The 23618-nt window shown below is 41.4% G+C and overlaps 1 protein-coding gene across 1 annotated transcript in view; it reads right to left on the minus strand.

Moving 5' to 3' along the window:
• MOB3B (MOB kinase activator 3B) overlaps positions 1–23618 on the minus strand; it is a 60313-nt gene that overhangs the window by 10337 nt on the left and 26358 nt on the right. Inside the window, exon 2 of the mRNA XM_054184901.1 lies at positions 13783–13985. Coding sequence (XP_054040876.1) covers positions 13783–13985 — 203 coding nt within the window. The remainder of the gene's footprint in view (positions 1–13782; positions 13986–23618) is intronic.

Genomic DNA, 23618 nt, shown 5'->3' on the forward strand with positions numbered 1-23618 from the left:
ACCCTCATTTCCAGTTTCCCAAACTGCAGCCAAGCAGGGCTTGGCATTCCCCCTCCTCGCCCTCTCCTACTGCCCGATGGCAAGCCTAAGGACGATGCGACAACAGCTTGTTTCAGCCCTTTGACAACTGTTTTAAACACAGTGAGGGTTTAAGATGTGGATACAAGTGTCTCAGCAGAGAAGTTGTTAGTGGAAATGCATTACCTCCTGATGGGCAGGGACACCCTGCCAGGAGGTAACCAGCAGCTTGGAAGACCTGACCAAGTAGCCGACACCAAGGAGATGCCAGCAACAGACACCATGCACAATTCACTCGTCCCACCTTACTGACCTAGAGAAAACAACCTTCCACATGTACCCTGTCATGTACTCACATCTTCAAGCTCTGCAATCTCCAAAAAAATCACAGTCTTATGGTTAAGGAACTTAATATCCATGTAACAATCCCGTGAATAAATACACGATGTTGGGCAGGAAAGCAATACACAAACAACCTTTCTGATCTGTGGTTCATGATTAGAAGGCCCTGCTGGAGCAGACACAAGCATCACTGGGACATACGTTTCTCCTCCCTCCTCTCAGGCAGAAAAGTGAGCGACACCCAAGGGGATCCCACGTACGGGCAGAGAGGCTCAGTGAGGCCCCATGGAGACAGTGCAGTCTTTTTGTTGTTCAAATCAGAACCACAGAACAAGTAGATGAAGAAGCAGAAAGTTTAAAAGAACATTTTACAAAGTGTTCTTCAAAGCACAAATGGCTACGACTTCTGTGACTTTTTTTGTTTCTTGTTTTGTTGTTTTCTTCACAAAGATTTCAACAATTGACAAATAATCATCATGTGGACAAAGCTCTTTGTACCTTGGTCACAAAAGAGGCTGTTTACTATGGAATAGCATGGATCACGCGGTCTAAGATCCTGTGGTACACAACTAATCTATATTCAGACAGCTAATTGGCAGGATAAAAAGGCTGAAGCCAGATCTGTAGCAGTTAAGTCATTTGCAAAACTTTTTTTCTGGCATTTTTAGTTAGAGTCATGCCTTGAATATTAATTTACAATTAGAATTAGAATTCATTTAGAATTACTGAAAAAAATTTCCTCTAATTCTTTAGTTGCCCCAGTCTCTGTACATTGACAGAAAAGACCCACAGACTGGCAACAGATGTCCAATGGGCATATTGATCACTTGGGTATTTCCTTTGTTAGGTTTCGGGATGTCTTCCACTTGAATGAGTCTCAATTATCATGATGCACAGGACTAAATTAATCTCTCCTACAATCTGCTTGGCTTCAGGGTGGTTATTTTGAAGCTACGGATGGTCTGATAACAATTCTAGTAGATTACTCCTGAATTTGTACGGTGTTGTTTGCAGGACACAGATAACACTCCTCTCTGCAAATGTAATCCCTTATCACTGATGACAAAGGCGTTTTATCAGCTGATGGCAAATGGGAACAGGATCAGGAAATTACACTGTGAAACACACCTGTCAGCAGGGTTTAGATCCAGGTAGATAACACAGAACATGCATTTGTATGTCCGACTTGCTTAAACGCATTGTATTCCAAGGAGGTGCTCTCACCTTCCACGCGTTTTTGTCTTCTCTAACAATAAAATAAAAGTCCTTCTGTGGTTGGTTTTATCTCACCCTATTAAATGGACCTCAAATGTGCTGCTTTTGGCACTGAGGTCATGCAGAGTGAGTGAGCAAACAGTAACACTATCATTAGCATAACATTTTTCAGAAAATTTATCAGGATACATGTTCTCTATTATGAACTACAATTTTGTTGCATATAATAGGTATTTCACATACATAATTTTATATGCTAACAGATCTATTTAAATGGGAAAACGAATACATCTTTCGCTCTTTTTTTTTACAAAACTGCCAAGTTCATGTGTCACTAGATATTTTCTTTTGACAATTAGAAAAATTGGACTTGCTGTTTCTCAGTTTTCTGATTTGTGTGAGTTTAGAAAGAATAATAACAGCCCAAATCAAAACTCAATAAAACTAAAAGAGTCACTAATCCAGTTCTGTTCAAATTATGAAAATACATGTTTTTAGCTAGGAAGAACAGCTTTCCTGAAACTTGTTTTAAATAATGTCTTCAAAATTGCCTTCTGATGCCAGATAGACTACTGTATTAAGCTGTTAAATGTTACACAAAGGAAATGATATTTTTTGAACAGTTATCCAAAATTTCAAGTTGTTTTGAGTTCTAGGAAATCTCGAGTTTTGCTGCTGTTATTTTTTTTAAAGCAGCCTTTTATTTGTGAAGATTGACAACATTCACAATTGGGTTGGCTCCTTGTTTCAGTCTAGTAAGGGCAGCCGATCCACATTATTCAGAGACGCACAGGATGTACCTAAACTGGGAAGATGATATTTTGTCAAAGAGGATGAACAGCAGTAGTTCTCTCCACAATAATAAGAGCAGTTGAGGTGCTAATGCAGACAGGACAAAAGCATTACAGGAACCATGGCAGAGGAGTTCCAATTATACTTTTCTCAGTGCTGGTGAAAAAGCTTTTCCCAGTCTCCGCTTGCTGTTAATGTGCCTTCCACACTGAGCACAATCAGCAAGGACCCTTTTTGGTAACTGGTGTAAGAACTAGTGCAAATGGACTCATACAAACTACTGATGGAAAAGCCTATTTCATTAAACTCTTAATGATTTGGCCACTTTCTGGTTCTACCTACAGTATATTCGTCAGGGCTTTTCCTTGATGGGGCATAAATTGCAACTCTGTTCCACATCGGCTACAAGTTACTAGGTAAGGTATGATGTTGTGGTTACCAAGGAGCAATTTTGGCTCTAATTCAGCTCAGAATTTCAACACAGGGGCAAGTCCATGTGCAGGAAGCTCACAGGTGAGTAGAAGAAATACTTACGTATCCATTATAAAGCAAATAGTTTCAAACTTCTTTTTTATACCACACCTGACCTGGAATGCCCTTGTCATTTTTTGTGGTCTTGCAACCATAATTGCCTTTTCTACTCTGCTTTTTCTCCTTGTTGCTGTAAGCAAGCTCGCTACTCCCCACATATCCTGAGCTAGCACAGAGCAACAACCTATTGACTAGGCAAGATTCACACTAACTTATCAGAAGCTCATAATGAATTAAATAATTATGGAAAAGATTTTTTTTTTTATTATTATGATAGCAATCTCATAGGAGTTCATTGTAAAAAAACAGAAGTGCAAAGGTATCAGATTGATGCAATTTTGCAGTTAGTTTCTGCTCTTCTAGTATTTTGCAAAATTGAAGACATTTGGAGGAATAAGATTCTTCAAAAGTATCCTGTTCTCATTTTATTCTGGACTTTTTAATATAACTCTTGTTATATATATAGATCTTGTATTAATAATCTCTTTGAAGTACAAATGTGCCATGTTTATTACAAACTGTGAAATGTGGATTAATTTGGAGAAGCCCTTTTTATTCAACATGCTATAATTAACATTCGTTAGCTAAACTTCAAAACAGGACATATGTGGTGTACTCCTCAGCAGCAACAGACACCTGCACTTAATGTATCCACAAATGAGAGATAATTGTATTGACACACGAGACCGCACCGGGGTTAATCCAGAGCACCAAAGAACCACTCCACAACCTCTGATGTGTCGATGACACATAGAAAACTGTCAGTAGGAAACTCCTCCTGTTCTCCAGTTCTCAGCGTGTGCCTGGGTTCAGTTCAAGCAAAGCAGCTGATGTGATAAAAATAGTCATTAAAAACATGCATGCCAGAAATTATTTACTCAGAAATTCTGGCACTGCAGTGCATCTTATGACTCTGCTTTCTTTGAGCATCAAAGTTGAGAATCTTACTTTTCATCAACGTCAACTCCTGGAGTTCTCATTCCTCCCCTAATTTCTTGCAGGAAATGGAGGAGATGGAGAAGTTGGCATTTATTTACCTACCACTGGTTTCTTGTTCAGTTAGTGATCAGATTCATTTGTTGAGAAATTCTCATCATTTGTACAACCTAAAATAAATCCTGTTGGATATTATCACCATACCACGTTGAACTAGAAAAAATGGACTGGGGGCAGGAAACGCCTCGTTTCTCTTTTTTTTTCTATTTTTTCCCCCAGAATTAAAAATTACTGCTGCCTAATTGGCAGCAGTGACAAGCCTTGCCTGAATGGGACTCTTTTACTGAAGCAAACAACTAGGGTGGGGGTGGGAAGAAAGAAAGTATACCTACTTTAAAGTTGGCTCAATGAGTATTTATCTAATTTCGGATAATACCCAAACAAGGACTAGGTCACTCTATCACTTTGTGATAAGTAACAGAATTTAAAGCAACTATAAGCAATAACCTTGTAGGAAAATGAAATTATTAGGTAAATTAATACTGTGATTTGTACTTCTGAACACAAATGTACCTGAATTTTGAACAGTTTTAGAATAGCCGTATGCCTAATTTACATGCCTAAAGAGAGCCATTGAACACAAAAACACACACACGTTCGCAAACCACCTCTGATTCAGTTATCCATATGTACCTGCATCAATATGTGTAGACACACAGTATGTGTGTACCCAATGGTATTAGTTCTGCATCTACTGGCACATGTAACTGTTGGGCACAGTTTTCTACAAGGCACATGGTAAATATTTAGCAAGTGAATTTTGCATTAAGAGAGGCTGACAGTCAATTCCATCTAGCAGAGGGCATGGTGTGCCATTTTGTGGGAGGACAGACAAAAGCACGTCAGAAGGGATGGGAGAGCTAGGTGCCACCTTCTGCAGAACAAGCTATTTGGGCTGGGCTTGCCTGGTCTTATCAGAGTGTCAGGGAGCCGCCAGCTCTCCCTCTGAATGCCCCAGCATCAAGGCATGAGGAAAGTGGGAAGAAAAGCTTTTCATACAGAAGCTTCACTGATAGATTCTTGGATCAGAATCTGTTAATGATAGATTAAATAGGGAATGATCAGCTATCCCTCTGGAACACAAGCAGCATCTATGACTCTGAACGAGACTAAGCCTTTCGTGTTCCCTGCCTAAAATTTAAGCCATCCAGACAGCACGCAGAACTCACTAGGAAATCTACAAGGATAAAAGGCCAGAGATATCTTTAGAACAATGTGTTAATATTATTGTTGTCTTGCTTCTTGTAAGTGCTACAATACAGGACACTTCAGAAGGATCTGAAGGGCTGTACTTCGATGGCAATGAGCAGCAATATAAAAATAGGATTGGGCAGGTATAAAGGATAGTGATAACAAGAACACAGCGACTTTAATGAAATTAGTTATCCTCTGCTCTTGAGCTCAAACTGTCCTCTACTGACTGGCAAATAACTTATATTTCACAGTCTATTGATTTATGAGTACCATCACTGCTTTCATAAAGATTGTAAATGGACGTATGGAGAAAACAGACATATGGAGAAAATGGACTGTTTCACCTGAGTGTACCCTCATCAAAATGCCAATACTTTGCCATATTTTGTTAAGCCGGCTACTGCTGATACTTTCCACTGTGAGCACTGGATGGGGCTAGTGCCAGACGGGCTATGTTCATGGTATTTCTACTATGTCTATGGCATTTCTGGCAAAGAAGTGCCTGATGAGTAAACATTTTTTGTGGTATAGACAAAGAAGCAGCAAAACCACTAATTATTTTGTGAAAAGATGTACTGTTTGTAGAAAATTGGATATGTAACAGCAGCTGCTTGGGCCTCATGCACAGTAGTGACAGGGCTGTAGGACAGATATTTATGCCTTGTTATAGCGCTGGCAAAGCAAAAAGCATAAAAGAGAAAGTCTTCAGTGATCACCCGAGCACCACCTGCCTACGGTACTTTTAATTAGCTCATCCTGAAACAGGGTGCTTGGAGAAACTCTAGAAACTTGGAGAAAATGCAGACTTCTTGATTTGGTATCCTGACGTCTGTGTGATGTCCTGAACACCTGGCAGGACTAGCACTACCAACTGCTGCAAGCCCAAACTCCCAGATGAAGGTAGGGACACTCACTCTTCCAGCATACAGTGAAGGACAATACTTTGGGCTGTTTTTGTGCCGTCAGAAGTGCAGGATACCACAAAAGCCATTACAATTCCCCCGGCTCCATGTTTCTGCCACCTGTCTTGTGCCAATATTAGACAGTGTTGTTACTGCTCAAGAAAGTGTCCTAGCAAAAATTCCAGCTGTTCAAGGAGTTAGTCAATAGGACCTGCTGGGAAACTGCCCTCAGGCACAAGGGAGCAGAACAGAGCTGTCAGGTCTTTAAGGACACTTTCACAGAGCACGAGAGCTCTTGATCCCCAGGTGTAAGAAATCAGGAAAGGAAGGCAAGAGACCAGCATAGCTGAGTTGAGATCTGCTGCTCAAACTAAAGGGTAAGAAGGAAACACACAGGCAGTGGAAGCAGGAACAGGTATCCTGGGAAGAGTATGGGGATGCTGCCCGGTTGTGTAGGGATGGGGTCAGGACAGCCAAGGCGCAGCTAGAGCTGAACTTGTCAAGGGATGCAAATAATACTAAGAAGGGTTTCTACAGCTCTTCTGTAGAAAGGGCTTAAAATGACCATGGAACTATACCTTAAATGTTTTTGGCTTTTTAAAAATAGATTATGGAAGATACTAGCCAAAAGGCCTGGAGATGTAAAAAACATCTTTTCACAAACAGTGCCCAACATAAGACAGCACTTCTGACATCCCGGCTGTAAATACAAAAAGAACTCTTCCTTTCCCCCTTATAGTTTTTGGTTCTTCTGCTAAACGTGCCCACAAACCTGTCAGTTAATATATCCATGGGGTGCAGAGCACCCTACAGCAGCACACAAAGCAGCATATTGTGTAATACTACAGTTGTTGGAAAACCAGCACAGGAACATACCACCTGTGACTGCAGGGCTAGATTTTTCTGTGAATTCTGTAAGAAGATCTGGAATAATTCCACGGACTGAAAAGAAAGTGCCTCATATTTCTGTCAGTGTCACCAGCGCATCAACGCAGCTCTGAATTACAAAATATAAGAGGGTAGAGTTATAGTCATTACGCAAACCTCAAAGTGTAATTTCCTGAACACATTTAACTTCGAAATCTTCTGCCATGCAGTCCATAATAGGTTTTTCAAAATATTATATAATATTGCTTCCTAGGGGGCAAAAAGAGAGAGGAAAAAAAACCCACAACAACCCCCCCCCCCAAAAAAACCAACTGAACAGAGTTTAATGATTAGGTTAATGTATTAAACACGCATCTCTTTACTCAGTAGACTGCCTGGACAAGCACTAGAAATTCCATTCAGAAAGTTTTCCATAGAGATGTGAAAAAAAACACATTTAGATGGTTACTTTTAAGCAGCCCCAAATATGGATTAAAATGTTATCAAAGCCAATTATGCTATAAAGCTTTTACACTGAGAACACTGGAAAATATGGCAGAAAAACCTTACTGGTTTTGCTCATCCCACAGAGGAAGCCCATCCTCATGGAGGCAATTATCAGCTTCACCATTTTTATACACTCAGCTCTACTGACTGCCACCGCTTCCAGCCCCAATGCTATCCGATTGCTGCCATGGCCCATTGTCTATGCATTTAAATGAAATCAGCATTTTAACAGTTATCAGAATAGCACATGTAAATAATATCATTCTCTATTTTTCTTCACTGAAGTGTAATTTTTACTTTCTGTTCTAATTAAAAAAAAATTTTTATAAAAAATGAATTCTGAGGAAAAGGTCAATGTTGTCACAGGATGAGATTTAAAAAAAAAAAAAAAAAAAAAGACTTCTGGAGAATGAGCAAAGCAGATGGCCACATTCTGCTGTCTTTTACCCCTGTGCTCAGAGGGAAATTTCACTGCCATCAATAGTTTCCAAAGTTACGTAGGAATCTGCTGGGAATCTGACTGGTTTGCAATATGTTTATGGGTATTTCTGAAAAGAGCACAAAATCTTTGCTCTGTAAGAGGACACTACACTGGTTAAACAAAAATGTACAAAAATGGTGTATACTGGTATTTCTGGCAAACAGATTTGTGCATTTGACAGTTCCTAATAGTTGTGAGAGAAGCAAATGTACTCAAAGCACGTGAATCATTCCTTCCTTTTTGGCAGGGTCCTCCTCCCACATCACCTCCCACCACACATTGGCACAATATGAATGCTTGACCTGCCCACAGTTTTGTAACTGGGTGGCCACAGAGAGATGAAATATACTTGGGTTTGCCATCTACATTTTTTATTAGAACGTGAGTTTCAGAGTGCGTATTGAATATACAAACCCTGCACACATTCTCAGGCCCTCCATGACATTGCATAGATACACACAGCAAAAAGACTAAATATCTTTTTTTTCCCTATCTCTCCTCTTTTGAGATGTAATTTAAGGTTATGTTAACGAGTAATGCTCAACAGTGAGAACAAGAGACAGGTCCACACCTCCCACAAATTAAAAAAAAACCAAAACAAATGCATCTTGGGAACTTTGTTCCTCCAAGAGAATTACACCATGTTCAGATCTCCAAATTTAACACTGAAATTTCACCATGTTGTCAGCTATTTGTTTTTTGGTTTTTTTTTTAAACTTAACTCTGACAAACACAAGGCACAGTGAAAAATCAGGCAAATTAAAATGCACAGATTTAGAAATCAAATCAAGATACTGCAATACAGACAGATCAAGGCTGAGAAGCTGGGGGCAAACGGCTGCATCACCAACTAACTGTTACCCAACAAAATGCTTTGCACTGAGATTCAGTCACAGATCTCTAGGCTTCTGAATGAGAAGGCTCTTACATGACCGAGGGAGAAGTACAGCTGCTGCTTTGCCTCTGTCTCTCTGAGAGGCACCTTCCTTCTTGGGCCGGGGGGTGGGGGGCGTGGGGGAAACAACCACGATGTGGTTTAATGCCTCTCTGGCATTAATTTTATTGCTTTTCAGAAGGTTTTAGTTTTTTCTTCCCCCCTTCCTTTCTGGATGTCATGTTGCTGTAGCTGCACTGTTCCTTGGGTTTCATGACGGGAGCTGTGCCTGCTCCAGCTGGGCTTGGACTGCAGCAGTAAACTGGCTCCGCAACCACCAAGCCAAACCAGGCACATCAAGGGGGTCACCAGCAACTGATAAAAAAGACACCCCACCCCCTCACACTGAGGAATGGAAAGAGGAATTCTTTTTCTTTGAAACAGTGTTATTTATATCAGAGAACTTCTGTGACCTGATGCTGCCACATCACTAGAAGACACTTTGGAATGAAAGATTCCTTCAGGAGGGTCCTGCTCTACTATAGCAGTACTTTACTCCTGCTAAGTTAGCCTGTCTTTTCTGAGATGGGAGAAATGGAAAGTGATGTGTATCAGAGAAGATATTTGCCTCTCTTCAGTGGAAAATCAGATTTATGATGATTTATGCCATGCTGAGCTAAAGAAATCAAAAACTATTTGGAAGGGATTATGTTGCCTTCCATACAGCAGCTTGTATTCCTTAAAAGTGAAAAAAGTTGATAAGTGACCTGTCCCAGCAAAATATATTAAAAACAGGTCTCAAGTTATATCTTAACTGAAAAGAGCTACACCTTTCTCAAGCTGGGGCATAGAGTATATGGTTATATATATTGAGAACACTTCAATAAGGTGTTCTATGAAGCAGTTCTGAAGATATCCAATCTACCCCGAGAGAGAAGGGGAACAAGGGTCTGGATCTGTAGTTCAGAGCCCAGACTAACACTGCTAGTTTCATGGGATGCCTACAGAGCTAGAAAGCATGACGGTGTGGTGGTTGTACACTCCATTTTCACCAGTGGAACTCCTAAAGCAACAGCAAAGCAAATCAGCGAATGCCAAGTTAAGGAACACAGAAGTTTTGGTCTTCCCATTCCTTTTGTATGTGTCAAGGATCCAGCAGCTGCTGAAGGTAGGAAATTGAACTAGGAGCAAGCTCTACTCTTATTACAACCCTTATTTCATGACATCAGAGTACCTTGCAAACACTGTTGAATTCAGGTTCACAATACTTCTGTCAAATGCTAAATATTTTTATATTACACATGGGAAAAATCATGAAGAGAGCTATTACCCGGAGACAGGCAAGCAACCCACAACAAAACTGCAAACAGAAAGCAAGGCTTTAACCAACAGATTGCGTATGAGTGACTTTGCAGAGGATGCTTTGTACTGGGCATAACTGGCAGGGTTTTGGTAGTAGGGGGCTACAGGGGTGCCTTGTTGTGGTGGGAGGTCACGAACTGCACTCGGACAGTTATAGCTAATTCTAGCTGCCCCGAAACCACTGCAAATAACCCACCATGTGCCAAATCTTCAACCAGTCAGAGAAGCACATGGTGTCTCTGCTCACAGATATTTAAGAAAGCAGCAGCCGCTGAGAGAAGAAGGCTGGTGGCACTGTTGGGGATGGGGCTGGAGATGCATTCTAGTGCCAGAGCAGGCACACCCCTGAAGGGACTGTAGGTCATGGGCAACCCGCTCCAGAGCAGGGACACCATGGAGGGACTGTGTCCCACGGTAAACTCATGCTGGAGTGGAGGAAAACAAGTAAGAAGTAAGCAGCAGCACACACATCCTCAGTCTCCTTCATCGCCCCCCACCTCTCAGAGTAGCTGACTGTAATACGCAGCAAAACCAAGGTGAGCTGAGACCTGGAAGGGGGGAAGAAAAGTTTTTTACTGAGTTAGAGCCTAGGGAAGAAAGGTATTTCTTCACAAAGTGTTTTGTTTAGTTGTCTCTTCTTCCTCGATACCCAGATGTGTAAGCCAAAGTTTTGTTAACTGTCAATAAATTAAGTAAAATTCCCTGAACCAAGGCTGTTTTGCTCATAATGTACTTAAAAAGTACTCTGGTGTATTTCTTAAGTCCTACATAGTATGAAATCTGTTGCTAGAGAAAAGTGATCACAGGAAGGAAGGAGAGGGGCATTACTCACTGTAGCCGGGCTGCAACAGTAAGTTACTGTGCTGAGGCAGCTGCATTAAGATTCTCACTAAAATGCACTTTTAGTGTTTCAAGTACCCAACACAAGCAGTCACCTACACAGGGTGAGGGTGGGATGGAGGTAACAGGCACCAGCCCACTAGACAGTTTTGGTCGTGGGAAGAAGCTCAGAAGTGAACTGAGGTGAACTACTGCCAGTGGGAAATAAAGCTGGTCACAGAGGGAGCCAGCACAAAGCAGATGCCATGTCTTAAAATTCAAACCTTGGTTTATTTCCTGATAGCCTCCCCATGGAAGCATGCCTTAAAGGTCTTCTGAGAGCTCTCACAGTGCAGACTGCCTTGTCTGCCTGTTAGCTGCAGAAAAAGGGCAGACATGCTTTCAGACTACTTCTTTTTACCCAAATTAACCAATTGGACATGCTTTTTTTTTTTCCTCAGGACCACCTGTGGGGTCAGTGACTGTGACAGCTTCCTTTTTTGTCCCCACATAAAACAGCTCTACGAAAGACTAGGGAATCTGTCAAATTAACGTAGCGATGGGAATGGGAAAAAGATAAGCAGCATTTTAAACTGTATCTCCCTTTGACTGCAGAAAGGACAAGTTACGCAACTCCTGAATGTGAGGGGGAACCCTATTTGACTCATTTGCTTCACTCATTTTATAACTGCTGTACTGAGTTGCAAAAGGCTGATAAAATCTATTTTAAACAAAGAACATAAGTCCTGCAGGCTAATATTACTATTCACCTACTGCCTGCTTCCACAATTATTCTCCATTCTTGAAGTTATGTTGATAAATCAGCTGCTTTTTTGTTTATTAAAGCATGTGTCAGTCTGTTTATTTAATCAGCTCTTAGCCCATTTTTTAATTAAGGGAGATAATGTGGGCTCATTTCCTGCCATGGTGAACCTGGCAGGGCACAGGTTATCCTCAAATACTGCATTAAAATTCAAGATTATTTGTAACGTCTGCTTTTGTTTGGCAACTCCTTCCCTCCTCTCTGCCCAGCTGAAGACAAAAATACAGATGTATGGGGTTTTTTTTTTGCATTTCCACATGGCTGACACCCACCTAAGTCAAGGACAGAAAGATGGAAGCAGGTGGAGCTCCGTCAGTTTGCTGACATGGTGCCTCCTCAGTGCAGGTGAAACATTTTTCTGGGAGACCCTGCGTCCCAGCAAAGTTAATAATACCGCATCATATGATGACCCTAAGGATAATTTTGTGAAGGGAGGGAATGCTGGAATGCAAGGGGAAAGCACGCACCAGTTGGAGCACATTCTAGCTTGCTCTGCTGCTGGAGTTGGGCCACCTCCTGAGCCACTCTGGCCCCAATCCTTTGTCCGTCTGCTTAGTGCAGGAATATTGCTAACCACCAACTGCAGCATTAAATAATTTTTGTGCTCTCTGTATTCCAAAGCAAGCAAGGATCTCGTAATGGCCTTAAGACAGCCACTCTTCCTAGCTCTGAGATATCCTGCCTCTTATCCTCCTGATTGTGACACATCCTTGGCGTTTAATAGCTACAGCTAACATAGGATCACTACTCTGGCAGCCAAGTTCTCTTAGCAGGGCTTGCTTCTATCCCTTAGGACAAATTTAGAGGGCATATTAAGTTTTCCTATCTAAAAAGATACCATAGATGCACTGCAAGTTATGAATACACACCATATGCAGTCTTTTAGCAGGCCTTGTGAACTGCTGAAAACAAGACCATCTATTTTGTCTCACTTTACAGGCTCTCCTTCAATCAACATAACCATATACATGCACCACACCTGTCACAGCTCTGGCTTCTGCAGAAACGCAGGCAAACATCACTTTGCCATACTTTCAGAACCGTTTCATACCAACTAAGCTATACACCTCTTTGCAATGTGCCTTTATGTGGAACAACTGAAAACTTGACGTGGTCCTGGGCAGCCCTCTCTAGGTGACACCACTTTGAGCATTTGGACTACATGATATCCATAGGTGCCGGCCAACCTCAGCCGTTCTGTGATTCTGTGGAAAAAAAAATCCCAATGGTTCTAGCACTTCATCAATAAGCTGTATGACACAGTATTTTCCAGACTCTGACCCATGGAGAAATGTTACCCTGATCCCTTTTAAAGCTGGCTAAATGCCCACAGTGAAGGTTTGCGCATACACTGCTTTCTGAATTGTGCCTTACTTTTCCTTCTCTGCTTACACTTTTATTTCATTTGCATGTTCAAGCAAGAGCAAAAGCACTTCCATTTTTGGAGCCTTACTGTTGGAAACAATGAATTCAATTTTGATCTTTTTCAGTCCAAAAGGAAGCGTCTGGTTTTGTTACACTGCTAATTGTCTGAACCTCTGTCTCACCTCATCTGTCTCACTTAGACCTAGAGTGTGCTCTGGATCTAACACACTCAATGCCTTCACAAACACCTACTTAAAGATTAAAAAAAAATCCACAAAATAATTCATTTTTATATAGACCACTGTTCCCTTCACATGCATTCAAATGATTGCTGTGAGTACCATGCTGTTACTGACCAACGAAAAAAGACAGAACAAAATTGTATATAAAATACATAGTACAGGAAGAAGCAGAAGACAAATGAACTTCTATTTTCAAATGGCAGTATTTCCCACCTTGTACTTTTCCTTATGAAATACACTGCACTTTTTCTACTGAGCCTACTGAGCATCACACAAATACTGCAGCAGATGGAATGGGTCTATGGACAGAAACAAGACTTCATCCCTTTAAATTGCCTGAGTTCAATCATGGACTTTATTGCCAGAGGAAACAAACTGCAACAAGTGTGGGAAAGGCTCAGTGAAGGGAGGCGGAAAATTTCCCAAAGCTTTCCCCCAGACCCGACACTTACCAAAGGCTCCAGTTCTTTGCGGTCTATGAGGTTGAACTCTGTCACAAAGTAATAAAAATGCTTGTAACAGGTATTGACATGGGCCTCTGCCCCGATAAGGATGATACGATCAAAGTGATGGATGTAGACGTGAACGAACACCCGAAAAAGCCGGCAGAGTATCTTCTTGCAGATCTGAAGGAAGTTCTTTGGGAAGGGAACACCTGTGAACAGAGAAGGCAGGGTTGTCATAACCATCCTGTCATCCTCCCACGACAACAGCTTTGGAGCAAAACACGAGTTTGTAACTGCAACCTAGGTTATGACTTCCTAGGCTTCCCTTTCAATCCAGAAGATCACTTAATATGTATATTTATCTGTCTGCTAGCACCAAAGATAACCAAATACTTAAGCAACTTTAACGTATCAAGACCGACAGGTACTCATCCTTTTTCCCTGAATAATTTAATGTACACCCAGTATTGTAATGTACACCCAGTATTGTGATGTCCAGAAATGTGATTTTCACTGCAGTGCACACTGTCCCAGTAATATCACTGGCTTTACATCCTGAGATGGCTGTTCCCCAGACTGATACACACAGAAGTTGTTGTAGAAGTGATAGACACTCTCCTGCTCATCTTAGTCAACAGTGGTATTTCACAGCGTCAAATTTAATACCGAATTTGAAATAACTGACTGAAGGACAGACCCCTTTGCTTTCACCTTCCTCCCAGTTATGTGTGCCAATCTAATTACTCTTCTAATAGAAAAACTCTTGAAGAGACAACAGCTCTTCCAAAATACCTTAGCCACACCACTTTGCAGCTGGAGACTCCAATGCAGCAGCAAAAGCAATGCTTGCAAGTAAACAGCCAGGTAAAACCACCTTCATTGAAGACAGATCTTGCATGGCATTGTGTACCACTGAGCTGCCCCAAAAAGCTGAAGGGTTCATCTCCTGCTATGATTGTGCCTCAGACTTTAGTGCCACACTCGAAACTCTACTGCTACTTTGCTTTCTTGCACATCCTCCTGATTTTTTTAGTTAATGTTTTAGTTATATTTGAATTACATGTAGCGATAGGACAAGGGGCAATGGCTTTAAACTAGAGCAGGGTAGGTTTAGATTAGACATTAGGAAGAAGTTCTTTACACTGAGGGTGGCGAGACACTGGCCCCGGTTGCCCAGAGAGGTGGTGGAGGCCCCATCCCTGGAGACATTCAAGGCCAGGCTTGATGAGGCTCTGAGCAACCTGATCTAGTTAAAGATATCCCTGCTTACTACAGGGGGGCTGGAGGAGATGACCATTAAAGGTCCCTTCCAACCCAACACGTTCTGTGATTCTACATAACTGTAGTTATTGCTCTTTTAAAAAAAACGAAAAAAACTCACAGCTAAACAAACCCATACTTCCTAAAAGCCCAGCTCATGCTCTCAACAAGAAAAAAACTTATTATTTGCAGAAAGAAAATGGAGATATTAAATTAACACTGTTGCAAGCTTTCTAGTTTTCAAATTTTAGGCTCCTGTTAAATACCGCTCAGCACTCTTAAGAGTGGTGAATTAGTGGACAATGTGCCCAGTTTCACTGAGGAGGACATGAGGATATACAGGGAGAATTTCCATACTGAGAACAGATTTTTGATTATAGATTACATAGACGATCAGCTGTGGCTGTAACAGTCTGGGTGCCATCAGCAGAAACACGTGCCTTGTTCTGGACTCCCTGGTAGGCCACGGAGGTCCCAGGGTACATCCCCCCGGGGATGTGAACACCGCTTTGTCTGCGGGCGCGCAAGAGGGGAAGCCCATCATCACGCACAAGTGTCCTGCTCAGTGTATCCCTGACCTGCCTCTACATTTGCCAACGCTGAAGTGCAGATAACATGGGAAAGCATCTTGGGTTTTTTTTGGCCTGTAAAGGATTCAGCAGAGGCAAGTCTTGAGAGATGCAGTGCAGCCCTTCTTACTCCTGATGTACAAACCAGGGACCAGCGAAATAGCTGCATCTATCAAAGCACAACTACTTTATCACCTCAGGAAATGTTTGCTTTTGGTTGTCACATCCATTCATCTCAATGCTATGGATAATATTGAAGGCCACAGAGGAGGAGGCCTAAATGCTCAAGTTATGACACTAAGCTACGGAAATGATAATATGTATAGATATCTTGGCAATATTTGAGTCAAAACTCCATAGGATTAGCCAAACACCTGGATTATAACAAACGACTGTTGTTATTTCCAAGGGCAAAATAAATACAATCTATCAAAAAACATAACAAAAGCCCCAGTTAGCTGCTTATTAACCAGGGAGATCACATTTCAGCCATTAGAGCATAGCTAAATTCAGGAATGATTACAGCAGCAGCCTGTTTTACGTTTTTGTTAAAGCTACCCAAGCCAGAATTTTAAAAATACACCCAACAAAATGTTGAGTCTTAGAAGGTGGGAAGGGGAATAGCTAGCACTTGTTACTGCAGGCTAGTTCGCTGAACTGAGAGATGAATTCTTGAAGGTATACATTTTCTGATCCAGAATAGGCACGTCACAAAATAGAGAATAATTAGTTTTATCTTCCATGAGTTGACATATCATTGTTACTGAAGAATGTTACCATAATGAAGAAACTCATACTTCTATATTAACCGACTAAAACAAGATGAATAAAATAAGCTGACAAATCCTTTAACTTCTCTGCATCCCATGTTCCCACTTAACAGTTACAGGCAGTTAAGTGCAAAGGCCTTAAAGCACTGTTTCTGCTGCGAGTGAGGACTTTTCATCTATCAGCTTTTTAGATGTGTTAGGCAGTCAATTTGAGGACACGGAAACAACACGCAGAAAAAAAAAATAGCCGGTTCAGAACAGCCTAGGGTACATAATAAACTTGCAGTGTTCCCCTTGCTCCTCACGTGCATTAAGTTTTCAGACAGGCCTTGTATCTTCATTTGCCATTGCAGAACTTCTCCAATTCTGCAAAGCTATCTCTGCTTCATTTGCTTTTAAACATTGCTGCTACAGCAGATTTATCACCTAGCTACAGCAGAATCCATGACGACTCTCTGACTTCTCTCCCCTTCCTGCAGAACTGGTTTACGAACTGACATGGTGTCTTGTGCCACTGAAAGCAACTGGTAGCTGTGCAGTGAGCTGGACTCCTCAGCCTTGGAGAACCTGCCAGCCGGTCTGTCCCTGGAGCATGGAGGAGGCCCACAGTCTGGTCAGCCTCAAGGTACAGATGAGCACACACAGGTGGCTACAGCACTAGATTAAACATACACTCTTGTGGCTCTATGTCTTCAAAATTAGACAAAAGGATGGGAGAAAGGATTTCTGGAAGAAAAATTTTAATCTAATACAACAGAACAGAGTCTGATTTCAGTCACAGTAACATGAATCCAAAGTCATGCCATCAAAATTTAAAAAATCAGAGCGATATGATTCTAGATTTATATTCTGAGGTCAGAATTTGGCCTAATGTTTTGTTCCCACTGCAACTGCTATAGTTATAAATAAATCAACCACAGAATGTAATCATTACAACTGTCTCTTGGGAACGCAATAGCTTAGATTTAGATCCTTGACTTGTTAAGGAGTCTGCTCTCTGTCCTTCAGCTCAGCCACAGTAGCCTTTGCCTTCTCCCCCTCCAAGCCCTCATTTACCATGGAATCCAGGTTTAATAATTCCTTTCCTGGAACTGTGTAGTTAAAAAAGGAAAGGAAGAAAAAAAAAACCAACACGCAAACCACCAAAAGCCCAAGTATTTATTTAAACTTTGGATGCTTTGCAACAGTGAAAAATATTTCCAAGAAGAAAGAAGACTGTCTTAGTATCTGCAAGGCAATACTGTAAAAAGACAGAATATAAACCCATGAAATTAAATTACTAAATTGTGGTTATTAAAAGGCAAGGAAATACAAAGACGGCACTGAAATTTTTGCACTAGCTGCTACTTGCTGAAAAAAGTATTTCTGGATGAGTGAACTGGCGGCGTTGATTCATTCATAGGCTGAGCCCCAGTGCTGCTGTATAAGAAGAAAGTAACAGACAGGTTCTCTTTGTTAATCTGGTGTTCAAAACCCCAGAGCTTCCCATTATGTCCCAAGAACGTGCAAGCAGCTTTCAAATGATCCCAGTCGCACCACAGAAGCTCATTTAACTCAGGGTTATATGTGCAATTGGGAAACAATTCAGTAGGGGGTAGATAGGCATGGTGTAACCAGTAACAAACACGGCCAGCACGACTCTACCTACACTTCTCTGGAGTGTGTGCTGGACTTGTCAGTGCTGTACTAATAGATGGTCTCCTCCTGCAGGAAAGCTGCACCCAAATACTCTGGTGACAGATACACCACAGCAGCACAGGGCAACAATCAGGTTGTTTCCCCCGTGCTCCAGCCTCCCCATACTCCCTTCAACTTTTTGCTTCTGTTGACTTGATAGAAAAGGCTGCTCCTAACATGAGCAGGCCTCTCCACAACTTCCAAAATTCAGCTTGCCTGATCCATTTATCAAGCTCTTTTCCATTGGAAAATGAAGGGATTTTCCCCTCCTTTTTAAAAACAGCTTTATTCCCACAGCTCTCTGTAGGCTATCAACCTCATTCCTTACCTGTTCTTAACTTGCTATCAGGTGATGTGCTCCTGTGCCAGGGTGAGCATCTAGATCTAATCTATCCACCAAACAGACATACAGCACAGTGCTAATAAAGACAGGCATGTGATTGATCTGTTGTGCTATTTCTCTGAGTATTCCACATACATGACTACTGCAGACAGTGTCATGGCACTCCTCTCATGACACTTGCTCCCCAAAAGCACTATTACGACTGCTCTCTGCTCAAAAGGCTGGTCACAATATCAGGGGAAAGTATGCGGACCATCTTGTGCAGTGAATTAATGGTCTGTTGGTTCAAAACATAGTTTTCATGCCATGATGAAGGTCCGTATTTAAAGCCTCTTGATACAAAACCTGTTTTTTGTATGATGAAAAAAAACAACAACAGTGGGATAAGACAGAAAGACAAAAAGATAATGAAACTAAATTAGGTGAGGATAATGGAGGGTAACTAAAGGTCTAGGATGAAAAGACAGGCAAGAAGTCTGTCTCATTTACTATATGGCAATCTTGAATGTTCTTACTTCACTATGTATCAGCCTCCCCTGAAGTAGGTCAGTTGCACAGGTTAGAGCGGACAAAGAAAAGTCATGATACAGTTTGTCTTTGTTGCCTGATTCATTTATCTCCAGGCAAGAGTCAGAATGTATATGGTCCCAGAAAGTCCACACTGAGGAACCAGAGAGAATCACCCAGACTTTTTGCCTGTACTGTTACATGCGGTTCTCAGCTGGCTTACACTCTTGCCTGTAACATGCAATGAGAATGACTGCCCAGTTAAATCTTCTGTGATGCCAGACACATGAGCATCTTTGACCTTATGCATTTTTGTGGTTTGAAGTCTTGCCTTCCTCAAGGGAAGCACGTAAGCCCTTTGGCAATTGTGCAGAAATTTTGCTGCACATTCAAAGATCCTCCTAAAGGCCACAGTCGTAATTCATTCTTTTTTAAAAAATACACATGTGGGAAGAAAGAGAGACTCCCTTCTCCATTGGCAAAAGGATTCACACTATACCATTGCAAACACAGCTTAAAAACACACCAACCTGTGAAAGTAAGAATTTTTTCCAGTTTTATAATAAGGAGGAAGAAAACAGTGTTACCAGAAACTGACCATTTGGAGAAGGCAGCTGAAGCAAACCCTTCATCCCCTCTTCCCTCCATGTTTTCCTTCTCCTATCTCTGCCCCAAGTACAAAAATTTGCAAAAATTTGCAAAAAATGCCCTCGACTATTGCTGGAAGCTTTGCTGCAAAAACACCTATCCTGATCCAAACTGATGTTTAATGTTATCTCAGCGTGTTAGTCAAGGAAGTGTCTGTCTCAAGGGCCAGTGAAAACAATGTCAGTTTTGCTGAACTTTGTTCCTCACATAAATAAGCAGGCAGCTGCACAATATTAGGGATAAACTAGACTACCATGTACCTACATCCTCCTGATACTGCCCTCCTTTCTGCTTTTGTATCAGAGAGAGCAGAAGAAAGAAAAAGGTTACATGGCTTTCTAAGCAAAATGATGTCCTTTTCTCTTTTTAAGCAGGACTGCCTCTAACAGTGTTACTCTTGAGTAAATAAATCAGCAGTCTGACTGTCACGTCTTCAACAAAGGTACTCGTGTGCTGTCCTGGAGAGAACTCTAAATGGAACCGGGTGCAGATCAGAAAACTATCTGAGGCTTTGCACTACTTAAACATCCACAACAGTTCTCCCTGCTGCTGCATATCACGAAATGGGTGATGGCACTAAATTTTGCCATTTAATTAACAACTTCATTAGAAGAGATGTCTTACAATGCAAATGCAGTGAAACACCTAAGTATGCAAAGGAATTGACTCTCTCTGAAATCAGAGGACAGAGGCACCTAAATCCTTGTGCTGCATAAGCCAGATCCCTTGGATTTTAAGCAAATTTACAGTGGCAGTTCCTGACTACAAACTGACCCCTTCTCTGTTACTTACTGCTTCTGCTTCTGCTGCTGCAGAGGAACAGAGGAGAAACACTGCAATGCCAGATAGCAGAATAATCTTGCTGCCTGTACCAAGCAAGGCTAGTTTTACCCCAGACAATAATCAGGCTGGTAAACCCATTAGAATAGATCTGCAGGTCTTGAAGGCAATGAGAGCACTGAATGCCACAGAGCGCTGCAGAACCATGGTTGTGTGACAGTGTAATTCATCAGACACATTTATCTGCCCTGGAAGATCCATCTTTGCCATAGTAACAAAATGAGATTTCTTGGAGCATTGCATTTCAACAACTTTATCTGACATGAATATATACACAGTATAAATAGGTTTGGAGAGCCATTAGAATTATTTAGAGCTCTCCCTGCCTTAACAGAAACTACAGTACAGGTGAACAAAATGTAGCCTCTTCTGTGACAGAAAATATAGCAGTTATTTAGCAGTATAACAGCCTAGGATGGGAAAAGAGAGTTTATTAACCAGATGAGTGAACATAAGGAAAATGTATGCATGAACACTAGAGCCTGGTCAAGATACCAATAGAAAAACTTTCCTCCTCCCCTGGCAGATTGTTAATAGTTTTGTTCCTGTAGCACTTACCACGGCCTGACGATTTCTGGGTAATGACATGGTTTTGGCTTTCCATGCTGAGTGCACCACTGGCCTGCATGGCTTTTATTTTTCTTATTAACTTCTGATGTCTTCAGGAAACAAACATTCTGGTTGCCCATTAATTTTACAGGGACACTGCAAGAAATGTGCTGTTCTAAGGGCCCCTCTTGAGCTTACCGATGCAGCAAGATGCAGCAAGATGAAACATTATCAGAAGCAGCAAGCAACATGGTCCTGGAGATGCACTCAGAATCAGGCAAAACAGCCTCCTGTCTCCCAGACAAGATCTCCCAGCAGTTAACTGAAAAACAGAGGCCTTACATCTGCCAAAACTCATGGCATGACACTAACAAGTAGCAGGAGGTGAAAGGTTAGTGTCACAAAAGAAACATTTGCTCTTCAAATGATTACTGTGCTAAATTCCTTTTCAGAAGGCCATTGGAAGAAACATTCAGGCAGTTCTAACCCCTCAGATCACATGCCCTGTGTCTCCTAATACAAGTCATTTTCTAGCCCTTCCATATCTGTGCTGAATTAGGAATCTTTTATATGTATGAGAATATCCTCAATGCGTATCAATAGTTCCTTAAAGAGGTGATTTAGAAGTTCTGAATAAGTTATTTTCCCCTCCACTAAAATGTAGCTCTTTCAAGATATAAGGAGAGACCATTATATAGCAGCATGCAAGGGAAGTTTAGTGGAAGATCGGAAGTTCTGACCCAGAAAACTACGAACAAAAAAACCCAAGAACAGAATCCTGGTCCCTGACTTTGCTTGAGTTAATCCTGATTTACCACAGCGCAGCCTGGAATAAAGTCCAGCATCCTGAGAGAGAATTCTGCAGAATGACAAGCAAGAGCCAGCCGGGGCTTTTAAACCTGCTTTTACATGTTTTAACTATTTTTGCTTTTATAACATGGGATCTGGGTGTAACACAACAGATGCTTTTCACTACTCTGTTTTTACAACTGTTAAAGGGTTGTAAAATTGAATGAACCCATCAGCTGAAGAAAAAAGAGCCAAGCAACCCCCTTCCAGCACACTTAAGCACTCTCAAACATGAGAGCTAAGCCAGATTCACTCTTCAGAAGTCTGTAACTGCAACCTGAGCAACCCTGTCTTCAGTTACTGCCGGCCCATGCCCTTGCTCAATCGAGGATCCCGCACGGCACCCCAAGTTTTGCTTCTCCTGTTTTCTCAGAACTACCTTACTGGAAGAGGTCAGTCCCTCACTCCCATGTAAACACTAACTGATGTTCAAACACTAAACGGGATATCCCACTTTCCTCTGAGGAACGCTCTGTGCGTGCCTGGTACGCACGGGTTGCACCAGGTTCAGTGCCAAAGGCAGTGGTGACTGTTTTTGTTTTAGAGCAGAGCCAGAGAAGGTAGCATTGTCTGTCTTTTATCACTCAGGGTTTTTTTGCAGTATTTCCTGAGCTAAGGACACTCAAAACTCTTTCCACTGTTTTGCGGGGAACTATGTTTATCAATAGAAAGCTAGTGAATCTGGGCAGCTGGACTCTTTGTGCCATCTTGAAGCCACTGTGCTGAACGGAAGAGAAGACTTGCAATGTCAGAAGGCAGCAAAAGACACAGCATACCTCTGTAGCCCAGTGGGTGAAGTCCTGCTCGTGGAAATGCTCCTGCATTTTGCAGTAACGTATTTATCTCATGAAAGGAATCATTCTGGAATCGTAACCGGAGTACACAGGCCTTTATGCTCACAGGCGACAAGACTTTCCAAGAGATTTCAGGTTATGTCAGCAGGCAGATGCACACACACAAATCCACAAATCCACATGTGCAAACACTCCCACACACACTCATACTGTGAAGCCTGTGTAAAACCTATCATTGACTGAGAGGTTTTGGATCCAGTGAAATTCCAAAACAGGAACTAAAGCCATTTAAAGAGGATTTGACTATTTTGATTGCGTATGCACCTATAAGACTATCTTTACTGTTAAAGTACAGGCCAATGACACTTGGATTTACAAGCCACTCAAAACCTACTATTGCCTATGAAAAAGGGCTACTATCATTTAAACAGATTCTTCTAATATGTCATGAATAGATAAGATCTGTCTCATCAGATGCCTAGAGCTCCATCTGGTACCTGGAAATCAAAAGAAGCTTTACCACTAATTTCATTGAAAATGAGTCTGGAAAATCAACGAGCAAAAGTATACTGTTACTTTTAAAGCATCATAAAGCTAAGCAGCATAACATTATTTTAATGTCTCTGGCAAAGGACAATGACAGAAACAATTTCAAAAGTTGCATTAAATTGATCATAACAAACTACTTTTGCAAAATTCAAGTGCTAATTAAAATTTTTGAATGAAAATAAATCAAATGTACTACAGGACCAAAAGTTTTCAAATAAAACAACTGAAAGGAATATTTTAAAACATAACTAGCCAAAAATAAGTTGTTTTGCTCTATTATCAAATTCATCTGAGAAAGGGAGGCCCCTTGATTTCACTAGAGTAGAATTTTCTCTTGAACAGATCTTTTACAGGGTTAATACACTCTGAATCCTTCCCTAGCTCAGCATCCACACACCAATTCCCACTCACCAAAATTTGATATATCAAAGATTTTTGACAGCCTCGAACACTGTCTTTAGAAGAAACACCTCAGGCCTCACTAGTC

This window comes from Rissa tridactyla, chromosome Z (assembly GCF_028500815.1).
Source record: "Rissa tridactyla isolate bRisTri1 chromosome Z, bRisTri1.patW.cur.20221130, whole genome shotgun sequence".
Taxonomy (NCBI): Eukaryota; Metazoa; Chordata; class Aves; order Charadriiformes; family Laridae; genus Rissa; species Rissa tridactyla.